The sequence below is a fragment of the Camelus bactrianus genome, chromosome 2 (genome assembly GCF_048773025.1).
Source record: "Camelus bactrianus isolate YW-2024 breed Bactrian camel chromosome 2, ASM4877302v1, whole genome shotgun sequence".
NCBI classification, from domain to species: domain Eukaryota; kingdom Metazoa; phylum Chordata; class Mammalia; order Artiodactyla; family Camelidae; genus Camelus; species Camelus bactrianus.
The window spans coordinates 29982882-30001376 of NC_133540.1; the positions used below are offsets into that span (position 1 = coordinate 29982882).

The following is an 18495-nucleotide window of genomic DNA, read 5'->3' on the forward strand; positions in this document are numbered from 1 at the left end:
TTTACATCAGTATCTCTCTTTTCTTTGAAATATTTCTAGGTAAAGTCACTTTGAATGAACTGCTCAAGAGACTGCCTTATTAAATTTTAGGACATTGGCTTGTCAACCAAAATCTGAAAACACAAACTGGAGGCCCAAGAGCCATTACCGAAGATTTTTTACTCTACAATTCAAATTATTTTTTAATTCCAGCTTTCTTATCTACTAGTTAACACAGGTCATGTTCTCTTGACAAGCATTTGTTTGCAAATAAAAATTTCCTCACACAATCCAAATTTTAATTGAATCATTTACAGATTGCAAGATTTAAGCAAGTTATTTAATTTCTTTGGACCTTAAATTCCTCATATAAAATGGAAATAATAACAGTGTCTGCCTTATAGATGTGTTATCAAAGTTAAATATGTTAATGGTTTAGACCAATTGGAACAATTCCTTGCATATAGTAGGTGCTATATAAATATTTATGTTTGTGTTATTGTATTTTGTTAAAGACCAAAGCCTAAGAATATTGATTATTTCAGTAGTTCCTGTTTATGGAACTCTACATTTACTCAACATTTTTGTCAGATTACTCTGATTTCATTGTTTAGTGGCAATTAAAGAAATACATGGTCATGTTATAAAATATGGTTATGTTATAGTGTGTATAATGTGAATGCTGTTAATTGGTTATCTTACTTTTCTCTAAAGCTATTAACAACACTGCTTTAAACTGATAGTTTGATGATTCTACTACTAAAGCCCTTAAGTCTTAATTTTTGCTAGGAATTATTTTGGGTGAAGTATCTTTGGCTAAAGAAAACTATGTTATCAACATAATCATTAGGATTCAATTTGCATCCCTTAAAGAAACACATTTAGAAATTTTTCAACAATGTCTAAAATTTTTTTTAAATAATTTTTTTTTAACAGAAGACCGTGAAAAATACTCTGAAATCACCAAGAAATCCAATGCAATTGAAATGTTATTTACACTCTACCCTCCTCAAGGTGCCCATGTGCGTAATAATAATTGGCTTAGGTCAACTTGGCTGAGACCCATAGTAAATGGGGAAGAAGGATATAAGTATATAGGTAAGATACTAAACCGTATTATTTTCTTTTATAATAAAGAAGAAATGACCTTGTGCTTTATGTAAGTACACTTATCCATCACTTAGATGATGTGGAGTATTACATTGGCCCTATAGAGTATTACCTTTAGTTCTTAAGTATTATGCTTGCAATTTAAAATGTGGCTGTTTTTCACTTTGGTGTCCCCACTAGAATAGTGAAGACACACTGTGTTTGTCTGTTCACCTAATAATGGACATTTGGGTTGTTTTTTAAAAAAGTGATACTATAAGGAAAGCTGCTGTGAACATCACGTGCAAGACTGTGCATAGACACGTGTTTGCATTTCTCTTGACTAAACTGTTTTCCAAAGTGATACCATTTCATATCCACCAGCAACAGAAATATAAGCGTTGCTTTTGTTCCATAGCTTTATCAGTACTTGGTGTAATCAATTTTTCTAACTTCAGCTGTTCTGATAGCTATGTATTGGTGTGCCATTGTGGTTTTAATTTGCATTTATCTAGTAGATAATGATATGTAGCATCTTGTCATGTATTTGTCATTTGTTTATCTTCCTTGGTGAGGTGTCTCTTCAAAGTTTTGGCCACTTTTATATTGTTTTTTGTTGTTATTAAGTGTTGAGAGTCCTTTAGATATTCTGAATATAAATTCTTAACATATATATACTTTGCAAATATTTTCTCCCAGTCTGTGGCTGTCCTTTCTTTCTTTTAATGATATCTTCTGAAAAGCAGGAGTTTTTAAATGTTGATGAAGTCAGATCTACCACTGTATTCTTTTATGATTCATGCTTTTACTGTTATATCCAAGAAACACTGGTTAGACCTCTGGTTTGAAGATTTTCTTCTAGAAATTTTATAGTTTTAGGTTTTACATTTCAGTGAATGATTTATTTTGAGTTATATTTTTTACATAGCTCAAAGTATAGGTTGAAGTTCTTTCTTTTTTAACATATTGATATCCAAATATGTTAGCACTATTTGTTGAAATAGTACTAATCTTTAATAGTATTATCTCTCTATTAATTAACTTTGTATTTTGGTAAAAAAACAAAATAAGACAAAGAAAATATATAGATGACAAAGAAACACATGAAATAATGACCAATTTACTAGTCCTTAGGAAAATACAAATAAAACCCATCGAGTCCTACCACTACTCATCTATTAGAATGACTAAAGTAAAATTTAAAAATCTGATAATTCAAGTCTAGCAAGAATGTAGAGTAACTGGAACACTCATATATTGATGGTGGAAATGCAAAATTGCACAACCAATACTTAAAAATGTTGATTTTTTCTTATAGTTAATATAATCTAACCATGAAACCCAGCCATCCTACCCCTTGAAAATTACCCAAAAGAAATGAAAGTGTTTGCTTACACAGAACCTGTATATGAATGTATATAGCAGCTTTAATCATAAATGCCAAAAGCTGGAACAACACAAATGTTTGTCAACTGGTGAATGAATAATTAAAATCTGTTAACATCTGTACAATGAAGTACTATTCAGCAATAAAAAAGAAAGAACTATTGCTACAATAACATGGATGAATTTCAATGTTAAGTGTAAGAAGCCAAACTCAAAGGCTATATTTTGATTCCATTTAAATGACATGTTGGAAAACAAAACTAATAGGAGAGAATCAGTCTTGTGATTGCCAGGGTTTACTGCTGCTGGGAGGGTTTGACTACAAAGAGGTCCTGTGAGGGAGTTCTTAAGGCGATGAAACTGTTCTGTATTTTGATCATAGTGTGGTTACATGACTCTAAAAATTACTAAAACTAACTATATACCAAAAAGAATGAATTTTACTGTAAATACATTTTAAAAATAAATACAACATAAGAAGAGAGAAGAATTTAAGAATGACCAACAAACCCAAAAATGATGTGCACCATTTTTGGCATTAGGGAAATGTAAACTAAACACAGTGGGATACTACTACACACCTACCGTAGGGGCCAAAATTAAAAAGACTAAACACTCCAAGTGCTGCAACTAGAACACCAATATTCTGCTGATACAAAAGTAAAAGGGTAAAAACACTGTGCAAAATACTTTGACGCTTTCTTAGAAAATTAAATGTACACTTGCTATACAACCCAGCCATACCACTCCTAGCTATTTGCCTAAGAGAAAAGAAAGTATATGTCTATACAAATACTTGTACATAAATATTCATAGACCCTTTTTTGTAAAAGACTCAAAGTAGAAACAACTCAATTGCCCATATACAGATGGAAGGATAAACAAACTGTGATATATCCATGCAGAATACTATTCATCAATATAAAAGAACAGACTATTGAATATATACGATGCATGTAACAAACAATATGGCTAAATCTCAAAAGAATTACACTGAAAGAGGTCAGACAACAAAAGAGTACAAGAGTATGATTCTATCTGTATAGAAGTCTAGAAGTTGCAAACAAACTAGGCCTAAGACAGGAGCAGATCTGTGGTTACCTGGGCTGGGGATGAGAAATAGAAGTGAGATGTGATGGGTTACAAAATTTTGGGGGGTGATGGAAATGTTTATTAACTCGATTGTGGTGATGCGTGATGGTTCCACGGATGCAAACATATGTCAAAATTCATCAAATTACACATTTTAAATATGTGTAGTTTTTCATTTATGCTTCAGTAAAGCTATAGAAGTAGTTGAAAACAAATTTAAAGAACCAAGATATTAAAATTTAATTTGCTAATATTTTTGAAAGATGACTTTTATCTTTACATTTTAAAACTAGCATAATAGAACTTATCTATAGAGAGTCACAAATTTAATGCAATCTCATTTCACTTGCACGTGTAAAGGTATATTTAATTGCTCAGTTCTGATAGGTAGCCTAGAGGAAGAAGAGGGAAAGAAAGAGAAAGAAAATTATGAAAAAGAAAGCTGAAGGTTTTAGGTTCTATAAGGTGAATCAGGACCCTGATTGCAATTTATTTACTCTTTGCAACTTCCCCCTGAAAATTAACAGAATGTGACCTATTACATTTTAAAAGATTTGTGTTCATTGTTTAGAGCCATTTGTAAACATTTGGTTCAAATAAAACAAATCGAAAGGAAATACACAAGTGGCCTTATGTTATAAGTTGAGGGCTCATCTCCTGAAGTTTTATGCTTTCTTTTCCCTTTTTAGTAAGTGACTGGGCCTTGAATCTTTTTAAATTACAGTTGTTATTAAATTGATTGACAAGAGTTTGCAGTATTTGCCTTGAAAAAGATTAGTCTATTACAGAAGTGCTTTCTGAAACTCAGTAACTCCTTGGCTATAAACATTTTAAGGAAGATAGCTCTGGGAATTTATTATGTGTCCAACATTAATACTCCACAATGTAGGCACTCCTGTTTATTGATTTCACTCTGTAGATTTAGAGACAGATCATCAGTAAGAGCTGAAAAGTAGTTAATAGAGTTACTGAATGTTCTACAAATGGCATGGGTTGCTAACAAATTATAAAGACCATACACACTCTAAAAATATTTAGTATATCCATATTTTATATCCCAGAATTCCTGGGCTTGAATATGAACAAAGTATTTCTTCTGAATTATAATTTTATAATCTTAGAATATGAATTTTAAAAATCCGTAATTTTTTTTTTTTTCTAGGAGCACATGTCTTGTCAAACTTATTTTCAGGAAAGTTATTTTGGAAGGCTAGTCTTTTTTTTTTTTTTTTCACATGAACGAGCCATTCTTTTATTCACTCCACAGAAGAAAAGATGACAATATTGAGTAACTGATTAGCATCTCTGAGTTTTAAACTCTGTCTCTTTGAAGATATAGGTTCTTCGTGGCAGCAGCTCTCCTCCCTGTTTTGACTGGAAGGCTAGTCTTTTAACATGTCTTTGGTTGTCTTTCCCTATGAGCTGTCTATCCCTAAGCACCCCTGCCCCTCTGGCCTGTCACGGATAGGCTGGACTTGTTCTTCTCCTTCATGTACTTTTGTGACTTTGGTGGATTTCCAGCCTGGAAGCTGTAGATTTTATTAATGAACACTTGGAATTCTAATGATAATACCTTAAAAGGGGTAGGTTAGCCATTATCTTTTAAGGAAATAATTTAGGGAATACAAATGAATGATTAAATTACTTTCTCAAAGCATTGGTCCATTCTTAACTGAAATCATATTATTGTATTACAGTAAGGTTTCTAATTAGTTCAGATTCCAAGTAATGAGCTCTAGTTCTGCTACTTCTTTGTCATACATCATTTTGAGCCCTTCATATAGTAAATTTTACTTACCTTTATAATATGTGGCTAATTAAGTTATGTAATTAATACTGGAAGCAGATTTCCTGGTCTAATCACTGTTTTGTTACCTATTATGAGTACAAGGTATCTTTTTTATGCCCTTCAGTTTATACCACTGCCTTCGGGCAAGACCTGATGTACATTAGCCAAATGAGAATCTATCCCATCTTTAAAGACTATGGAAATTACTCAATTGTCCTTGACAGTCAAGTCTGATTTTTATGATCTCCTCTGTCAGAATTTTCTACTTTGCAACGTTAAGAGTTTCTTTTCTTACACACTCTTTGTTGCAGTTGTAACTATTTCACTCTCCACAAAATAAAAGCTCTGCATAGATGCTTAAGACTCTTTCTTTCTGCTAAAAATATTCCTTTTAAAATATAATTCCTCAGAAGCCCTCTGTCTAATCCTTAATGTCTTTTGGCACTTCTCTCTATAAACATTTTCCACATTTTCTCATTTGTTTAAAAGTAGTGGAACTCAGACTAAGATGTAATAATCCAATAAGTCTGATTTATTGTGAATATAATCCTAGCTACTACATGTTCTGCTTATATCTTTTGCGCTTTTTTAGACTTCTTAAATACACATCTCAGCATTTACTTGGATTTCTATCCATCATTTTTATCTCCTTTTTGGGAGCATATTTTCTTGTAGCTATATGATATATGTGTAATTTAATTTGCCTTCTAAAGTCCCTACCGTGACTTGTCCTGATTTTCCTTAACTTATTTAAAATATGGACATTTATTACTCTTGTTAAAACTAAGTTGAGTGTTGAGCCCATTCTTCGAGGTGGTCTATAACATTAATTATTACAAAATGAAAAACCCAAATAAATCCTGATTTGAAAGGAGCTCCATATATTTTATATCACTTATATCTGCTCAAGCATAGGAAGTGGTCTGTTATTATTTGGATAGGTTTAAATGTACTATGGTTAGTTCAATATTGTGCTTTGCCTGTAGAGTACCTGTTTGCTTGAGGAGAATAATGTAGTCACTGAAAATTATATTTTAAGTTCAACTGAACTTGAAAAATTGTTTGGATATATACCCGTTGATCTCCCTTTTACCAACTACAAACACCTTGCAGCCTCCTCTTTTATGTTCTTTAATGTTCCTTTGATTTTCGTTGTTAAGGGCAAATCATGTGAATGTGTTTTCATGATAAATGTAATTGCTGGTGGAAAAAATGTTATTTTATTTTAGATGGTTCAGTTGATTAAAATTTCAGCATTAGTACATTCACAAGAATAATCCAACATAAAGATAACAGGAATGCTATATTATGTCTGACTAGCATTTTTTAACTATGGTCAAATTATTAAAAATTCTTTAGGATGATGAATTAGGTCTTCCTCATTTGATGGGATGAGTGTGTTCTGTGAATTCCTTTTTTTTTTCTTGGATGTCAGTGATAAAATCAGAGATGTGGTTCTCATTTCCTCAACCCATTTCACTAAGCAAGTTGGAAGCACTGAGGAAGAAGACATTAAGATATGGCATCAGGTCTGTATTTAAAGGAAATGTGAGTTGCACAAATACAACAACGTACCACTCACTACATTACTACTTATCTTTGTAAAATAAAAATTGTAGGATTATTGTTTCATTATTTTATTTCTTCATCTATTTATTTAACAAGCATTAATTGAGTGTCTCCTATATGCTTGGCAACAAAGATTGAGAAATAACTAAAGCTTATGCTTAATCCCTGCCCTAGAAGTGTTTACATTCTAGCAGATCCAAAACCCTGTCAGATTTTGGCTCAGTCAGTCCTACTGAGCACTCTTATTAGTCCATGAGTCAAATAGAATGATACCAAATGAGGACCTTCAAAAAAAATCTTGACAGAACACCTCTAAATGACAAAGGATAACAGTAACACTCAATATCTGAAATAAAAACTCAAAGCTGAGTTCATTGTCATTCTAAGTAAGGGAGAGTCATGTTGGTTAAATAGTCTCCCTAGGTAAAGAAGACTGTTGATACTAATAAGGGTTTTTGAGAAGAGTGGTAGCCAGCTCCCAAGATGACCCCAATGATCTATGCCTCTTGGTATTCATGCCCATGTGGAGGTACACACATTGCATCAGGGTTGGTCTTTCTTACCAAAAGAATACAGCAAAAGTGATGGTATGTTATTTCTGAGGCTAGGTCATAAAAGACTTTGTGGCTTCTCCCTTGCTCTCCTTTAGATAAGCTACTCAGGAAAGCTAGTGATCATGTCATGAAGGCACTCCAGCAGCCCTGTTGAGAGATCGGTGTGCTGAGGAGCTGAGGGCATATGCCTACAGGCAGTAAGGAGCTGAGGTCTATGTGGGTAATGCAACATGGTGGTGGAGCCAGCACCGTAATACTCCTGCAAAGATAACTCCAGCTCCAGTGACAGCTGGACTACAACTGACCCACCCAGAAAATCCACTGCAGATTTCTAACCCTCAGAAACTATGTGAGACAAATGTTTGTTGTTTTATAACTCTAGTTTTGGGGTAATTTGTTACACAGCATACAAGTCAGTGATTGGTGGTTTTTACTAGTGGGAGTGAAATGACGTAGGATTGAGTGTGACCTCTCAGAAATGAGTTGCTAGTTTACTGGCCTTCAGAAAACATGTTACTAGAGTGGAACTTTTGTTCATTACTTAACTTTCAAAAGTAGGATTTCTCACTAATTGATTGGTTGGCTTTCAGAGGTATATTTACTGAGGTGCGTTTTCACCAGCTGATAAAATAGGTTTAATATTGGTTTTGGGGTTGCTTGTCAGTGTGGCTATAGAACTACAATTCATTGGTTAAAGAGATATAAAAACAAGTTCTGATACTAACTTGTTACATAGCTGTAGAACTGTTAGGCTTTTCTTAAGACTGTCGGGGGAAAGTTATTCTCAATAAATAGGTGCAGAAAGAAACAAAATAGAAATTACATGGTAGTTGACTTAATAGAAACAATTAAGCATAACTGTAAGCTTAGGTAAGGAGAATGACTGTATTTGGCAGTATGAGAGATGATTTTATAAAGATGATGATTTATGAGTTTATTCTTACAGAACAGATTAGAATTACTAAGTAGGGAATAGAAGAAAGTTGAATAGGCAAAAGGAAGAGCATGGGAGAGTCCAGATGTGGAAACTAACTTTGTTTTAAGAAATTTTTAAAAAATTCTCCTGCTCCACTTAGCACAGGACTCTTTTTTTCTTATTGTGTTATAATTGGAATATAACATCATGTTAATTTCAGATGTACAACATAATGATATCTGTATATATTGTGAAATGATCAACACAAGAAGTCTAGTTAACATCTGTCATGATACATAATTATAATTTTTTTCTTGTGACAAGAACTTTTAAGATCTACTCTTAGTAACTTTCAAATACATTATAGTATTATTAACTATAATCATCCAGCTATACATCCCCATGACTCATTTATTTTATAACTGGAAATTTGTACCTTTTGACCACCATTTCCTATTTTCCCACTCTCCTGCCTCTGACAGCCATTAATCTAGTCTCTGTATCTATGAATTCAGTTGGTTTTTTGTTTGTTTGTTTGCCTGTTTTGTTTTTAGATTCCATACATAAGTGAAATTATATGGTATTTGTCTTTCCCCCTCTGATTTATGTCACTCACTCAACATAAGGACTTCATGGTCCATCCATGTTTTTGCAAGTGGTAAGATTTACTTCTTTTTGTGGCTTAATAATATTCCATTGTGTATATATGCTCTACATTTTCTTTATCCATATGTCCATTGATGGACACTTAGGTTGTTTTCATGTCTTGACTGTTGTAAATAACAACACTGCATTGAGCATGGGGGTACATGTATTTTTGAGTTAGTGTTTTAGTTTCCTTCAGATAACTACCCAGAAGTCCAGAAGTGGAACTGCTGGATCATGTGGTAGTTCTACTTTTAACTTTTTAAGGAAACTTCATACTGTTTTCCATAGTGGTTGCACCAATTTACATTTCCACCATGAGTGTACAGGCTTCCCTTTTCTCCACATCCTCACTAACACTTGTTATTTCTTATCTTTTCTATAGTAGCCATTCTAATGGGTGTGAGGTGATATTTCATTGTGGTTTTGATTTGTATTTCTCTTATTAGTGACATTGAGCACATTTTCATGTACCTGTAGGTCATCTGTATGTCTTCTTTATAAAAAATATTCAGATCTTCTGCCCATTTTTAAATGAAGTTTTTTTTTGTCTTTGTTATTGAGTTGTATGCATTCTTTACATTTTTTGGATATTAACCTCTTATCAGGTATAAGAATTATAAATACTCTTTCCTATTCAGTAGTTTGTCTTTATTTCATTGATGGTTTTCTTTGCTGTGCAGAAACTTTTTAGTTTGATATAGTACCACCTGTTTACTTTAGCTTTTGTAGCCTTTGCTTTTAATGTCAAATCAAAAAATTATCACCAAGATCCATATCAAGTAACTTACCACCTATGTTGTCTTCTAGGAGTTTTGGTTTTAGGTCTTACATTCAAGTCTCTAATCTGTTGTGAGTTAATTTGTGTGTATGGTGTAAGAGAGTGATCCAGTTTCATTCTTTTGCATATGGCTTTCCAGTTTTCCCAACACCATTTATTGAAGAGTCTATCCTTTCTTCATTGTATATTCTTGTCTCTTTTGTTATAAGTTAACTGGTCATATACATGTGGTCTTATTTCTGGTCTTTCTATTCTGTTCCATTGATTTTTGTGTCTGTTTTTATGTTAATATCATACTATTTTGATGACTATGTTTGTAACATAGTTTGAAATCAGAAAGCATGATGCCCCCAGCTTTGCGGTTCTTTCTGAAGATTGCTTTGGCTATTTGAGACCTTTAGGGAGACTCTTTTTAAGACAGTGGTTTTGTAAAGCCTGATTATTGGTGAACATAGTATACAATGGCAAGGATAAAAAAAAATCATTTGGCAATATATATCCTTCTTTACTCAGATTTTGTTAATATAAATTATGATTATATTATACACACATTCATATATATGTATATATAATATATATATTTGAAAATATAATATACATATTTATATAAAACTTTCTAATGTATGAATTATTCTAATTTCTAATTATATACATACATTAAAAATCTCTAATTTTATAAAAATTATATTTACATAGATTTATAAATACTATATAGCAGCCCCTGGTATCTGCCATGATTGTTATGATGGTAAAATGCCATAGTTAATGTAAAGTTAATATTTATAAATTTCAAACTCATAAGACTAAGGGCTGTACATTTTATGTGATTTTCTCATTTTATCTTCATAATCTGTATGATAGATGCGATTATTGAACACATTTTACTAGAAGAAATATTATGCCCTTGAAAGGCTAAGTAACTTGTGTGGTCATCCAGGTATTAGGTGGTACAACCAGGATTTCAGTTCAAATATTCTGAACCTAGAGCAAGCACTTACAACTTCATATAATAAATGTATTATAAAGATGATTTATTTTGATTCATCAAGAGAATATTAAATTATGATTAGTTTATCCTTTTAGAATTCAGTGGAATGTGTATAATTCATCTTAAAGAAGTAATACTTATAGATTTATATATGATAGCAATTATAACATTGTAATTACTGCAAATGTTTAAACAATGTAAATCCACAATAATAGGGAAATGGTTAAATAAATTATGATTCATTAATAATATGGAATTCAATATGAACATTAAAATTATTTTATTAAGTATTTACTTATAGGGAAATATGAAGATTTAAAAATTTTTTAATTGAAATATAGTTGGTTTACAATGTTGTATTAATTTCTGATGTACAGCATAATGATTCAGTTATACATACATATATATATATTCCTTTTCATATTCTTTTTTATTATAGGCTATTAAAAGGTATTGAATATAGTTCTCTGTGCTATATAGTAGGACCTTGCTGTTTATCTATTTTAAGTATAGTAGTTAGTATCTGCAAATCCCAAACTCCCAATTTATCCCTCCACCTTCCCCTTCCCCCATGGTAATATTAAGTTTGTTTTCTATATCTGTGAATCTGTTTCTATTTTGTATATAAGTTCACTTGTGTCATTTTTTTTTTTTTTTAGATTCTACATATAGGTGATATCATATGGTATTTTTCTTTTTCTTTCTGGCTTACTTCACTTAGAATGATAATCTCTAGGTCCATCCATGTTGCTGCAAATGGCATTATTTTGTTCTTTTTTATGGCTGAGTAGTGTTACATTGTCTATGTATATATATATATACCACATCTTTATCCAGTCATCTGTCAATGGACATTTAGGTTGCTTCCATGTCTTGGCTGTTGTAAATAGTGCTGCTGTGAACGTTGGGTGAGATATACTGACGATATATCTTTAGTGAAAAAATGTTGCAGAATAGCATGACATTTACTATATTCACATAGTTGCATGAAATTAATGTAAGAATATATAAATTTTAATCTCTACATTGTGTGAATCCAGTGGACTTCAAATATTTTGGTGTGGCTGAATTTTCTAATTTTTCTACATATTCTACACATTTTACTATACGCTTCTTGTTTAATAGTAATAAAAGAGATTTAGGGACTTGAAAATTGTCATCTTAAACTTCCATGTATATGATATATTCTTTAATTTAAAAATCAAAAGTTTTGTCTATTTTTACATTGCTCTTCATATGTTTATCTTTATATCATTTATTTTTGTTTTGCTGTGTTAACTATAGTGAAAAGAATATTTGTCACATCAAGATAAAATATAGCATTTCTAAAAACGGTAGAAACGAATGAAACCATTTTATAATTTATTTTTCAAAACCGTCTAAAAATAATTTTGTATTTAAAACTATAGACCTTCAGAAATGTGAAAATATATATTTGGACTATCTCTTTCTTTGGTAGTTCTATAAGCTTTTGAGAATGTATTTCTTATTTCCACACCAAAAGTCTTTAGCACATAGTAAGCATTTATGCACTATTGTTTTATGAATGTATATGTAAAGCATTACTACAACATTTAAGCCATTTTTTCAACTTTTATATATTAAAATTACTTGTGTTTATTCTACGGATTCCTTCAAAGATTATTGTAATGTGATATGGCAGTAATATAGTATGACATGGTTCTTTAGTATTTAACATTTTTAATTTAATAAAATATAATTTAACCATAATGGAGGCAAAAATTCAAGGTAATAAGAACATATTCAGTCACTCCACAATCTTTATAGTGTGTCTTGTGTTCAATGCTCTGTGATAAATATGATGAAGATTCAAAAGTAAATAAAACAGCTTCCCTCTTGTGTGCTTATGATTTAGGCTGAGGGAGATGATACACGTACATAATTAACTACCATAGACGATGTGAAGTGGTGACTGATGTAAAACAAGCTCATACTGAGTTGTCAGTTGCTCTGCTAAGCAGTCCTGAGAGGCAGGGCAGAGAAAGGGCTTTGCAGGAGACAGGAGCCTGGGCTGTGATGCAGACACTTTGAACATCTTTGGAGAACTGTGAACATGCTTCTAAAGTCATTTCCTGCTCACAGGAAGAGAGTCCCCTCAACTAAAACATGCATAATATGTGTAACCAGCCCTTCTAAAGTAACAATAATTAAAAACAGTACACCTGTTTACTAAGGAGTAAGCACTGCTCCATTATGTAGTGATCAGCTATAGTGTACTTATACATTGATATTTTTAACGTATAAACTTAATATAAAGATGGTTTTTAGAAATTTTGTAAAATTGTAAATAAAGGAAGATATGACTAAGAGTTCACTTTCTTTCATATAACCACTTTTTATTATTTTACCACATTTTCTTCCAGTAATTTGTAAAACTACCTGTAACTAGAATATGGAAGCTCTGGAAGGGATGCTACCGTGTCATTTTGCCCAATTCCCTTACATTATGGGGAGTCAGGAGGTATTAAAAAAGAATCATTTGAATTGAGGCTCTCAGGACACAGAGGCTAAGTAGCTTGCTCAAGGTCGTAATCTTAGCTATCAATTGTGATGACGACGATTCAAGTTCAGAGTCTCCTCAGGCCCATTACCTCCCCTGCCACTGCCTGCCCACCACAAACACACATGCTTCCTAAGCCATACTGGCTTTTTGTGAAAATTAGTTTTTCTGAACAAAGTAAGCACCACTATCCCTGTCTTTGTACTAGTCTTTTTTTTTTTTTTTTTTCTCTTTGTTGTTTTCAGTCTTTAAAATTCGCTTCTCATTTTGTCCTTTGAATATTTTCTGAAGCAAAAACAAAGAAATACTATTCACTCTCCTTTTTGCTCTATCTTGGGAGTGGAGGTGAGGCAAAGGCCTGGAGCTGAGGCAGCCGGACCCTGCAAAAGAGCCCCGGCTCTCATGGCCGGCAGACACACTGGGCTCCAACCTTTTTAGCTCGGACCACGCATTTTTGGTCCTTCAAATGCTGCTTTGTGTGACTGTTTTAAGCTTAATTCCTTTCCTTTTCCAACTACGTATGTTAAATGGTAGGAAATAGTACTTCATCATGAAACTTCATATAAGATAAAAACTGATCCTTATCACATGTAAATTTTATTTAAAGCTGAAAATCAGTTAATATCCCCAGGAGAGAATGATGACTTTTCTCCCCAAGCTTGCAGTATAATGAAGTAAAAATGTTTCCACAATACTTTGGAATTTTTATAATTGTCCTCTGTATTGTTCGACTGTCAGTTAAATTAGAACATTTGATAATTGTAGGGAGCTGATAAGACTTTCTATTAAAGGTATGTCATTATGTTAATCTCGGTTCAAATATAGTCTGCCTGAATGCTATTTTGATTATATAATATTAGAATAAAATAACCTGTTAAATTAGATTACCCTGGAGGGCATAGAACATTTTAAATGCCTTTGAAGTTAACCTTAGTTTAAACAAGTATATAAATAGAGGACTACTAAAACTATAGCTGTCTTTCCTCCTTAAAGCCTTTACAATTTGTAGCATAGATATTTCTATATAAATAGAGATACTTTAGACTTAAAGTCAACCAATGAATAAGATTATTTAGCTTTTAATTGTTTGCCTATTGTGGGAAAATAGTGAGTGATGAATTTTTTTAAATGTAGAGGCTCCCAGATTTCATTTGTTGTGCAAACACCAGGATACTGGAGTTATTTAATAAATACATTGACAGTTGTTCATACAAAACATGTAACTTTATTTTTGAAAAATGATCTTTGTGTCATGTTGCAAATAATAGAGGTCCTTCAACAATTTTAACTGTAATTCCTTTATTCACACATGGGAAGGACTCAGTGACCATGACTACCACACATATGTTTTTAAACATTCACATCACCCTTCATACTGTCCATTTTATTGGTGATATGGCTTGCTCTCATTTTTTCAGAGTAAGTCTGACAGATATCTATGCAAAAAGTGAATGATTCTAACTGATTTTATTTAAAAGAAATGTTCAAAACTTTATTTATATATTCCTTTATTCAAAAAGTATTCTGAAGTTCATGCTGTGGTACTATGTAGCAAGAACCTGCAGCACAGAGAAACAAAAGAATCACAGAGCAGGTTGAATATTGAGTAGATTTCTTCCTAGTCAGTATACACGTGGACTCTGAGGACCTCTGAACTAAAAAATTGCTAAATTAAGTTTTGGTGCCATCAAATATTTGTGCTTTTCATGATTATGTGTATTAGTCTCCAGCTGACTGTCTACTGGGCTCCTGTTAGAGATTTTAAGAGTAAAATTTAAAAGCAGAAGAGGAAAAAATATAGAAGAGATGGGTGGGAAAGGAATTTTATAGTAGACGCTGGTGCCTAATTATTTGCAAAACATCACTACACACTGTCATAGGTATGGGCAGAAGTCAAGAACTATTTCTGTCTTTTTAAAGAATTGCTTACATAATGTACAACCTATGTATGTCAGTAGTAAAATAATTCTTCCACACTGTAGAATGCACCCAGGTGTGTTCTTTAATATATGCTCACTGTTTAAGAATAACCTGGTATTGTGATTTTGGTTTCTGGCTTTACATTTTAGATTAATCGGAATTCTTTAAAGTTAAAGCAAATCAACATCTATTTAGTGAACCAGCACTGTGCTTCAGTTACTATATTATCTGGAAACATAGAGCAAAATAATTACATTTCACATGTATTGAATGCTTGCTATGTGCAAAGAATTGTTCTAAATGATTTACCTGAATTTATTTAAGTAATCTTATTTAATTCTCATAAGAAACCCGATGGGCCATGTGCCATAAAAACACTGAATCACAGAGAGGCAGCATATCTGAAATGCATAGCTAGACAGTGGTAGAGTTGTGACATGAAACCAGAGTGTTTTGACTTTTCAGCCATGGTTTAAAAATATTTAAAGTAATATAGGATATTAAACATACAACCTGTAAAAGAAGTAGATCAGAATAAAAGCTTCAAATAATAATTCAAAAACAAGGCCAACACTCAGACACAATTATTTGGATGGTAATTATTGAATACTGTAAATAGATATAATGTTTTATTGGCAATATTAGGTGGTAGTAATCAATAAAATCTTTTTTGGGGAGGAGCATGCACAATTAGTTCTTATGGGCCAACACCAGTGACCAATGTTGCATTTTATTGCTTTTTTCCTTAAAAAGAATGCAGCATTTGCTTATTACCAAAAACTGTTAACAATTAGAAAGGATAAAGAAAAATTTTATTCATTATTCATTTACTCAACAAGTATGTATAGTGTGCTTAAGATCATCTATAAATTAGGCCACCAAGAGATAACTACCACTTACTTTTTGCTGTATTTTCTAATGTTTTGCTTCTTAAAATACATAATTGTAATGACAGGGTATATAAAAATTATACATATACATATGAACTTTAAAATCAGCTTTTCTGATTATAAAAATAATACATGCTCATTAGGAAAAATTGAGAAATTATAAACAAAAAGTACATTTTTAAAAAGTATGTAGAATATCCACTTTCCAAAATAATCTCTGTTAGTATTTTTATATATTTCACTAATTGTATAGTGAATTATAAGACATTTCACTTACTGTATAGATAAAATTAAACACATCTATATGTACTGATTTTTTGTCATGGTTAACTTCGGAATATTCACATGTCTAAATGAAAAATGATAATGAGAAAATGATGGAAAAATACTGTTAGCTTGGGGCAGTTTAGTAATCTTTCTTGATTGAACAATTGAGGGACTTGGGTCATTCAACATGAATCTAACGGATGTAGAAGAGCATCACAATTCTCTATAAAGACTAGCCAGTCTGTTTTTCTGTGTTCCTCTGCTTATGGTCAAGGAAAAAAAAAATTAGTAATGCTCCTAATAGAGCATCCAACTATGTAAGTAGTTCAGCCATTTAAAGAAGTTCTAGAAGATAACAACCCATCAATTGCTTTTGCTAGACTCGAGTGTGAGTGTGTAGGTAGGTAACAACCCTCACTCATCCCGCAAACCCAAATTACCATTCATATACTCCCACAGTCTTCAAGTTTCTACTTTTGCAAATTCAAAGTGTCTTCAATGAAAAACAAAGTGAAAAGGGGAATAGGGAATGCTTTTTGTAGCATTTGGCATCTGAACATATATACATCCAGCAGCTTGGAACAGCCTAATGGGTGCATCACTAGAGAGGAGATAGTAAAATGTGTCTCTCTCCTGTAGCAGAGAGGGGATGACTCAACTGTAAAACTTTAATATTAGATTGTGGACTCTGAGTCTAGAAGGTTTTATGTACCAAAAACAAAGATACATCCATCAAAGGTGTCCGCCGTGAGAGAGTGAATTACATTTCCTATTAGTCACATTTGAAAATTGCTAAATTAAATTCCAGTGGACTTAAGCTAACAGATTGAGGCAACACCCAGAAATATCTTCAAGTTAGATCAATTCCAGTGGAACCAACATGTCCCAGAACAAGAAGCTGCAGTGTGCCCAGTCCCACTGGAATGTGAGTGCACCACAGCGGTTCTAATCTGACTGTGGTAAGAACCCACGGGCATGGAAAGAAGCACTGAGACCCAAGTGTTAGGGAGAGTCTGAGAAGCTCTTAGCAGTCATCACCCTGGCAAGAAATCCCATCTAAACTGTGAGTTCAGTGATATGGCACAAGAAACACATTTCCTGAGACAGAGAAAGCAACAAAAGCAAGAACACTGCTAAGGACAAAGACATAGATACTCTGACAACACATAATCCAACAGGACTCTTGAGTTTGGGCTCCAAGCTGGTTAAGGAAAAACCTAATCTGCACAACGTTCCATGATTAAGTTTAGGTTTTGATTACTCCATCTGTTAAAGTCTGTCTAAAAGATTTTGAAAATGATTTAAGTCCTCACAAACCTGTGAAAGTCTGTTCCCATCATAAAGCTAGAAAGCATATGGAATTCTTGGGTCAGACTCTTGTCCCTCAAAAGCGTATAGCAATACTTCTTATGTATTGCTTTATCTTATGTATTTAGGCTACTTTTTATTCCTGGAAATTTTCAACATACACAAAAATAGAGGGAGTAGCCCAGTGAACCTCACTACCCGCCTTCCCCAGTTATCAGCATTTCTGCAGTGTTGAGACATTCCTTGATCTCTCTCCATTTTCCCCATTCTGGTTCAAGTCACGTAATTTCTAGTCTGGACCAGTTAAAGTCTCTTAATAATCTTCCCTTGCTCACCTGACAGTCTGTTTTCCACACAAAGTCGACACGGTCTATAACTGTAATCAGATCTTCCCACTCCCATGCCTAAATCTGTCATACCTTCTGATTAAATTTTTAAAATCCTGAATACTTATCTTGGCCTGGAGAGCTTTCTGATCTGTCTCAGTTTGGATGTCACCTTTTTTTTTTTTTTTTGTCTCCCTAACTACCCAATCAAAAATGTCCTGCCCCAGTCCCTCCAGTCTCTCTCTCAAGAACAACAAGCTGTTTTGCTTTCATCAAGGTTTTCATCACTATCTAAAATTATGTTTCTCCCTGCTTATGACCCAGCTCTTACCTTGAGAACTCTGGCTCCGTGATGGCTGGAATCTTGTCCACATGTTCACAGTTTTCTCCCCCACCTGTAGCCGAGTGATTCTCAGCTTCAGTGGCACCTTAGAATCACCCAGGCAGCACATTCACATGCAGTCTGGGGTGGAGC

At 32.9% G+C, this 18495-nt stretch overlaps 1 protein-coding gene across 1 annotated transcript in view; it reads left to right on the forward strand.

Moving 5' to 3' along the window:
• LOC141579655 (IQ domain-containing protein M-like) overlaps positions 1–18495 on the forward strand; it is a 193971-nt gene that overhangs the window by 126868 nt on the left and 48608 nt on the right. Inside the window, exon 6 of the mRNA XM_074377591.1 lies at positions 916–1077. Coding sequence (XP_074233692.1) covers positions 916–1077 — 162 coding nt within the window. The remainder of the gene's footprint in view (positions 1–915; positions 1078–18495) is intronic.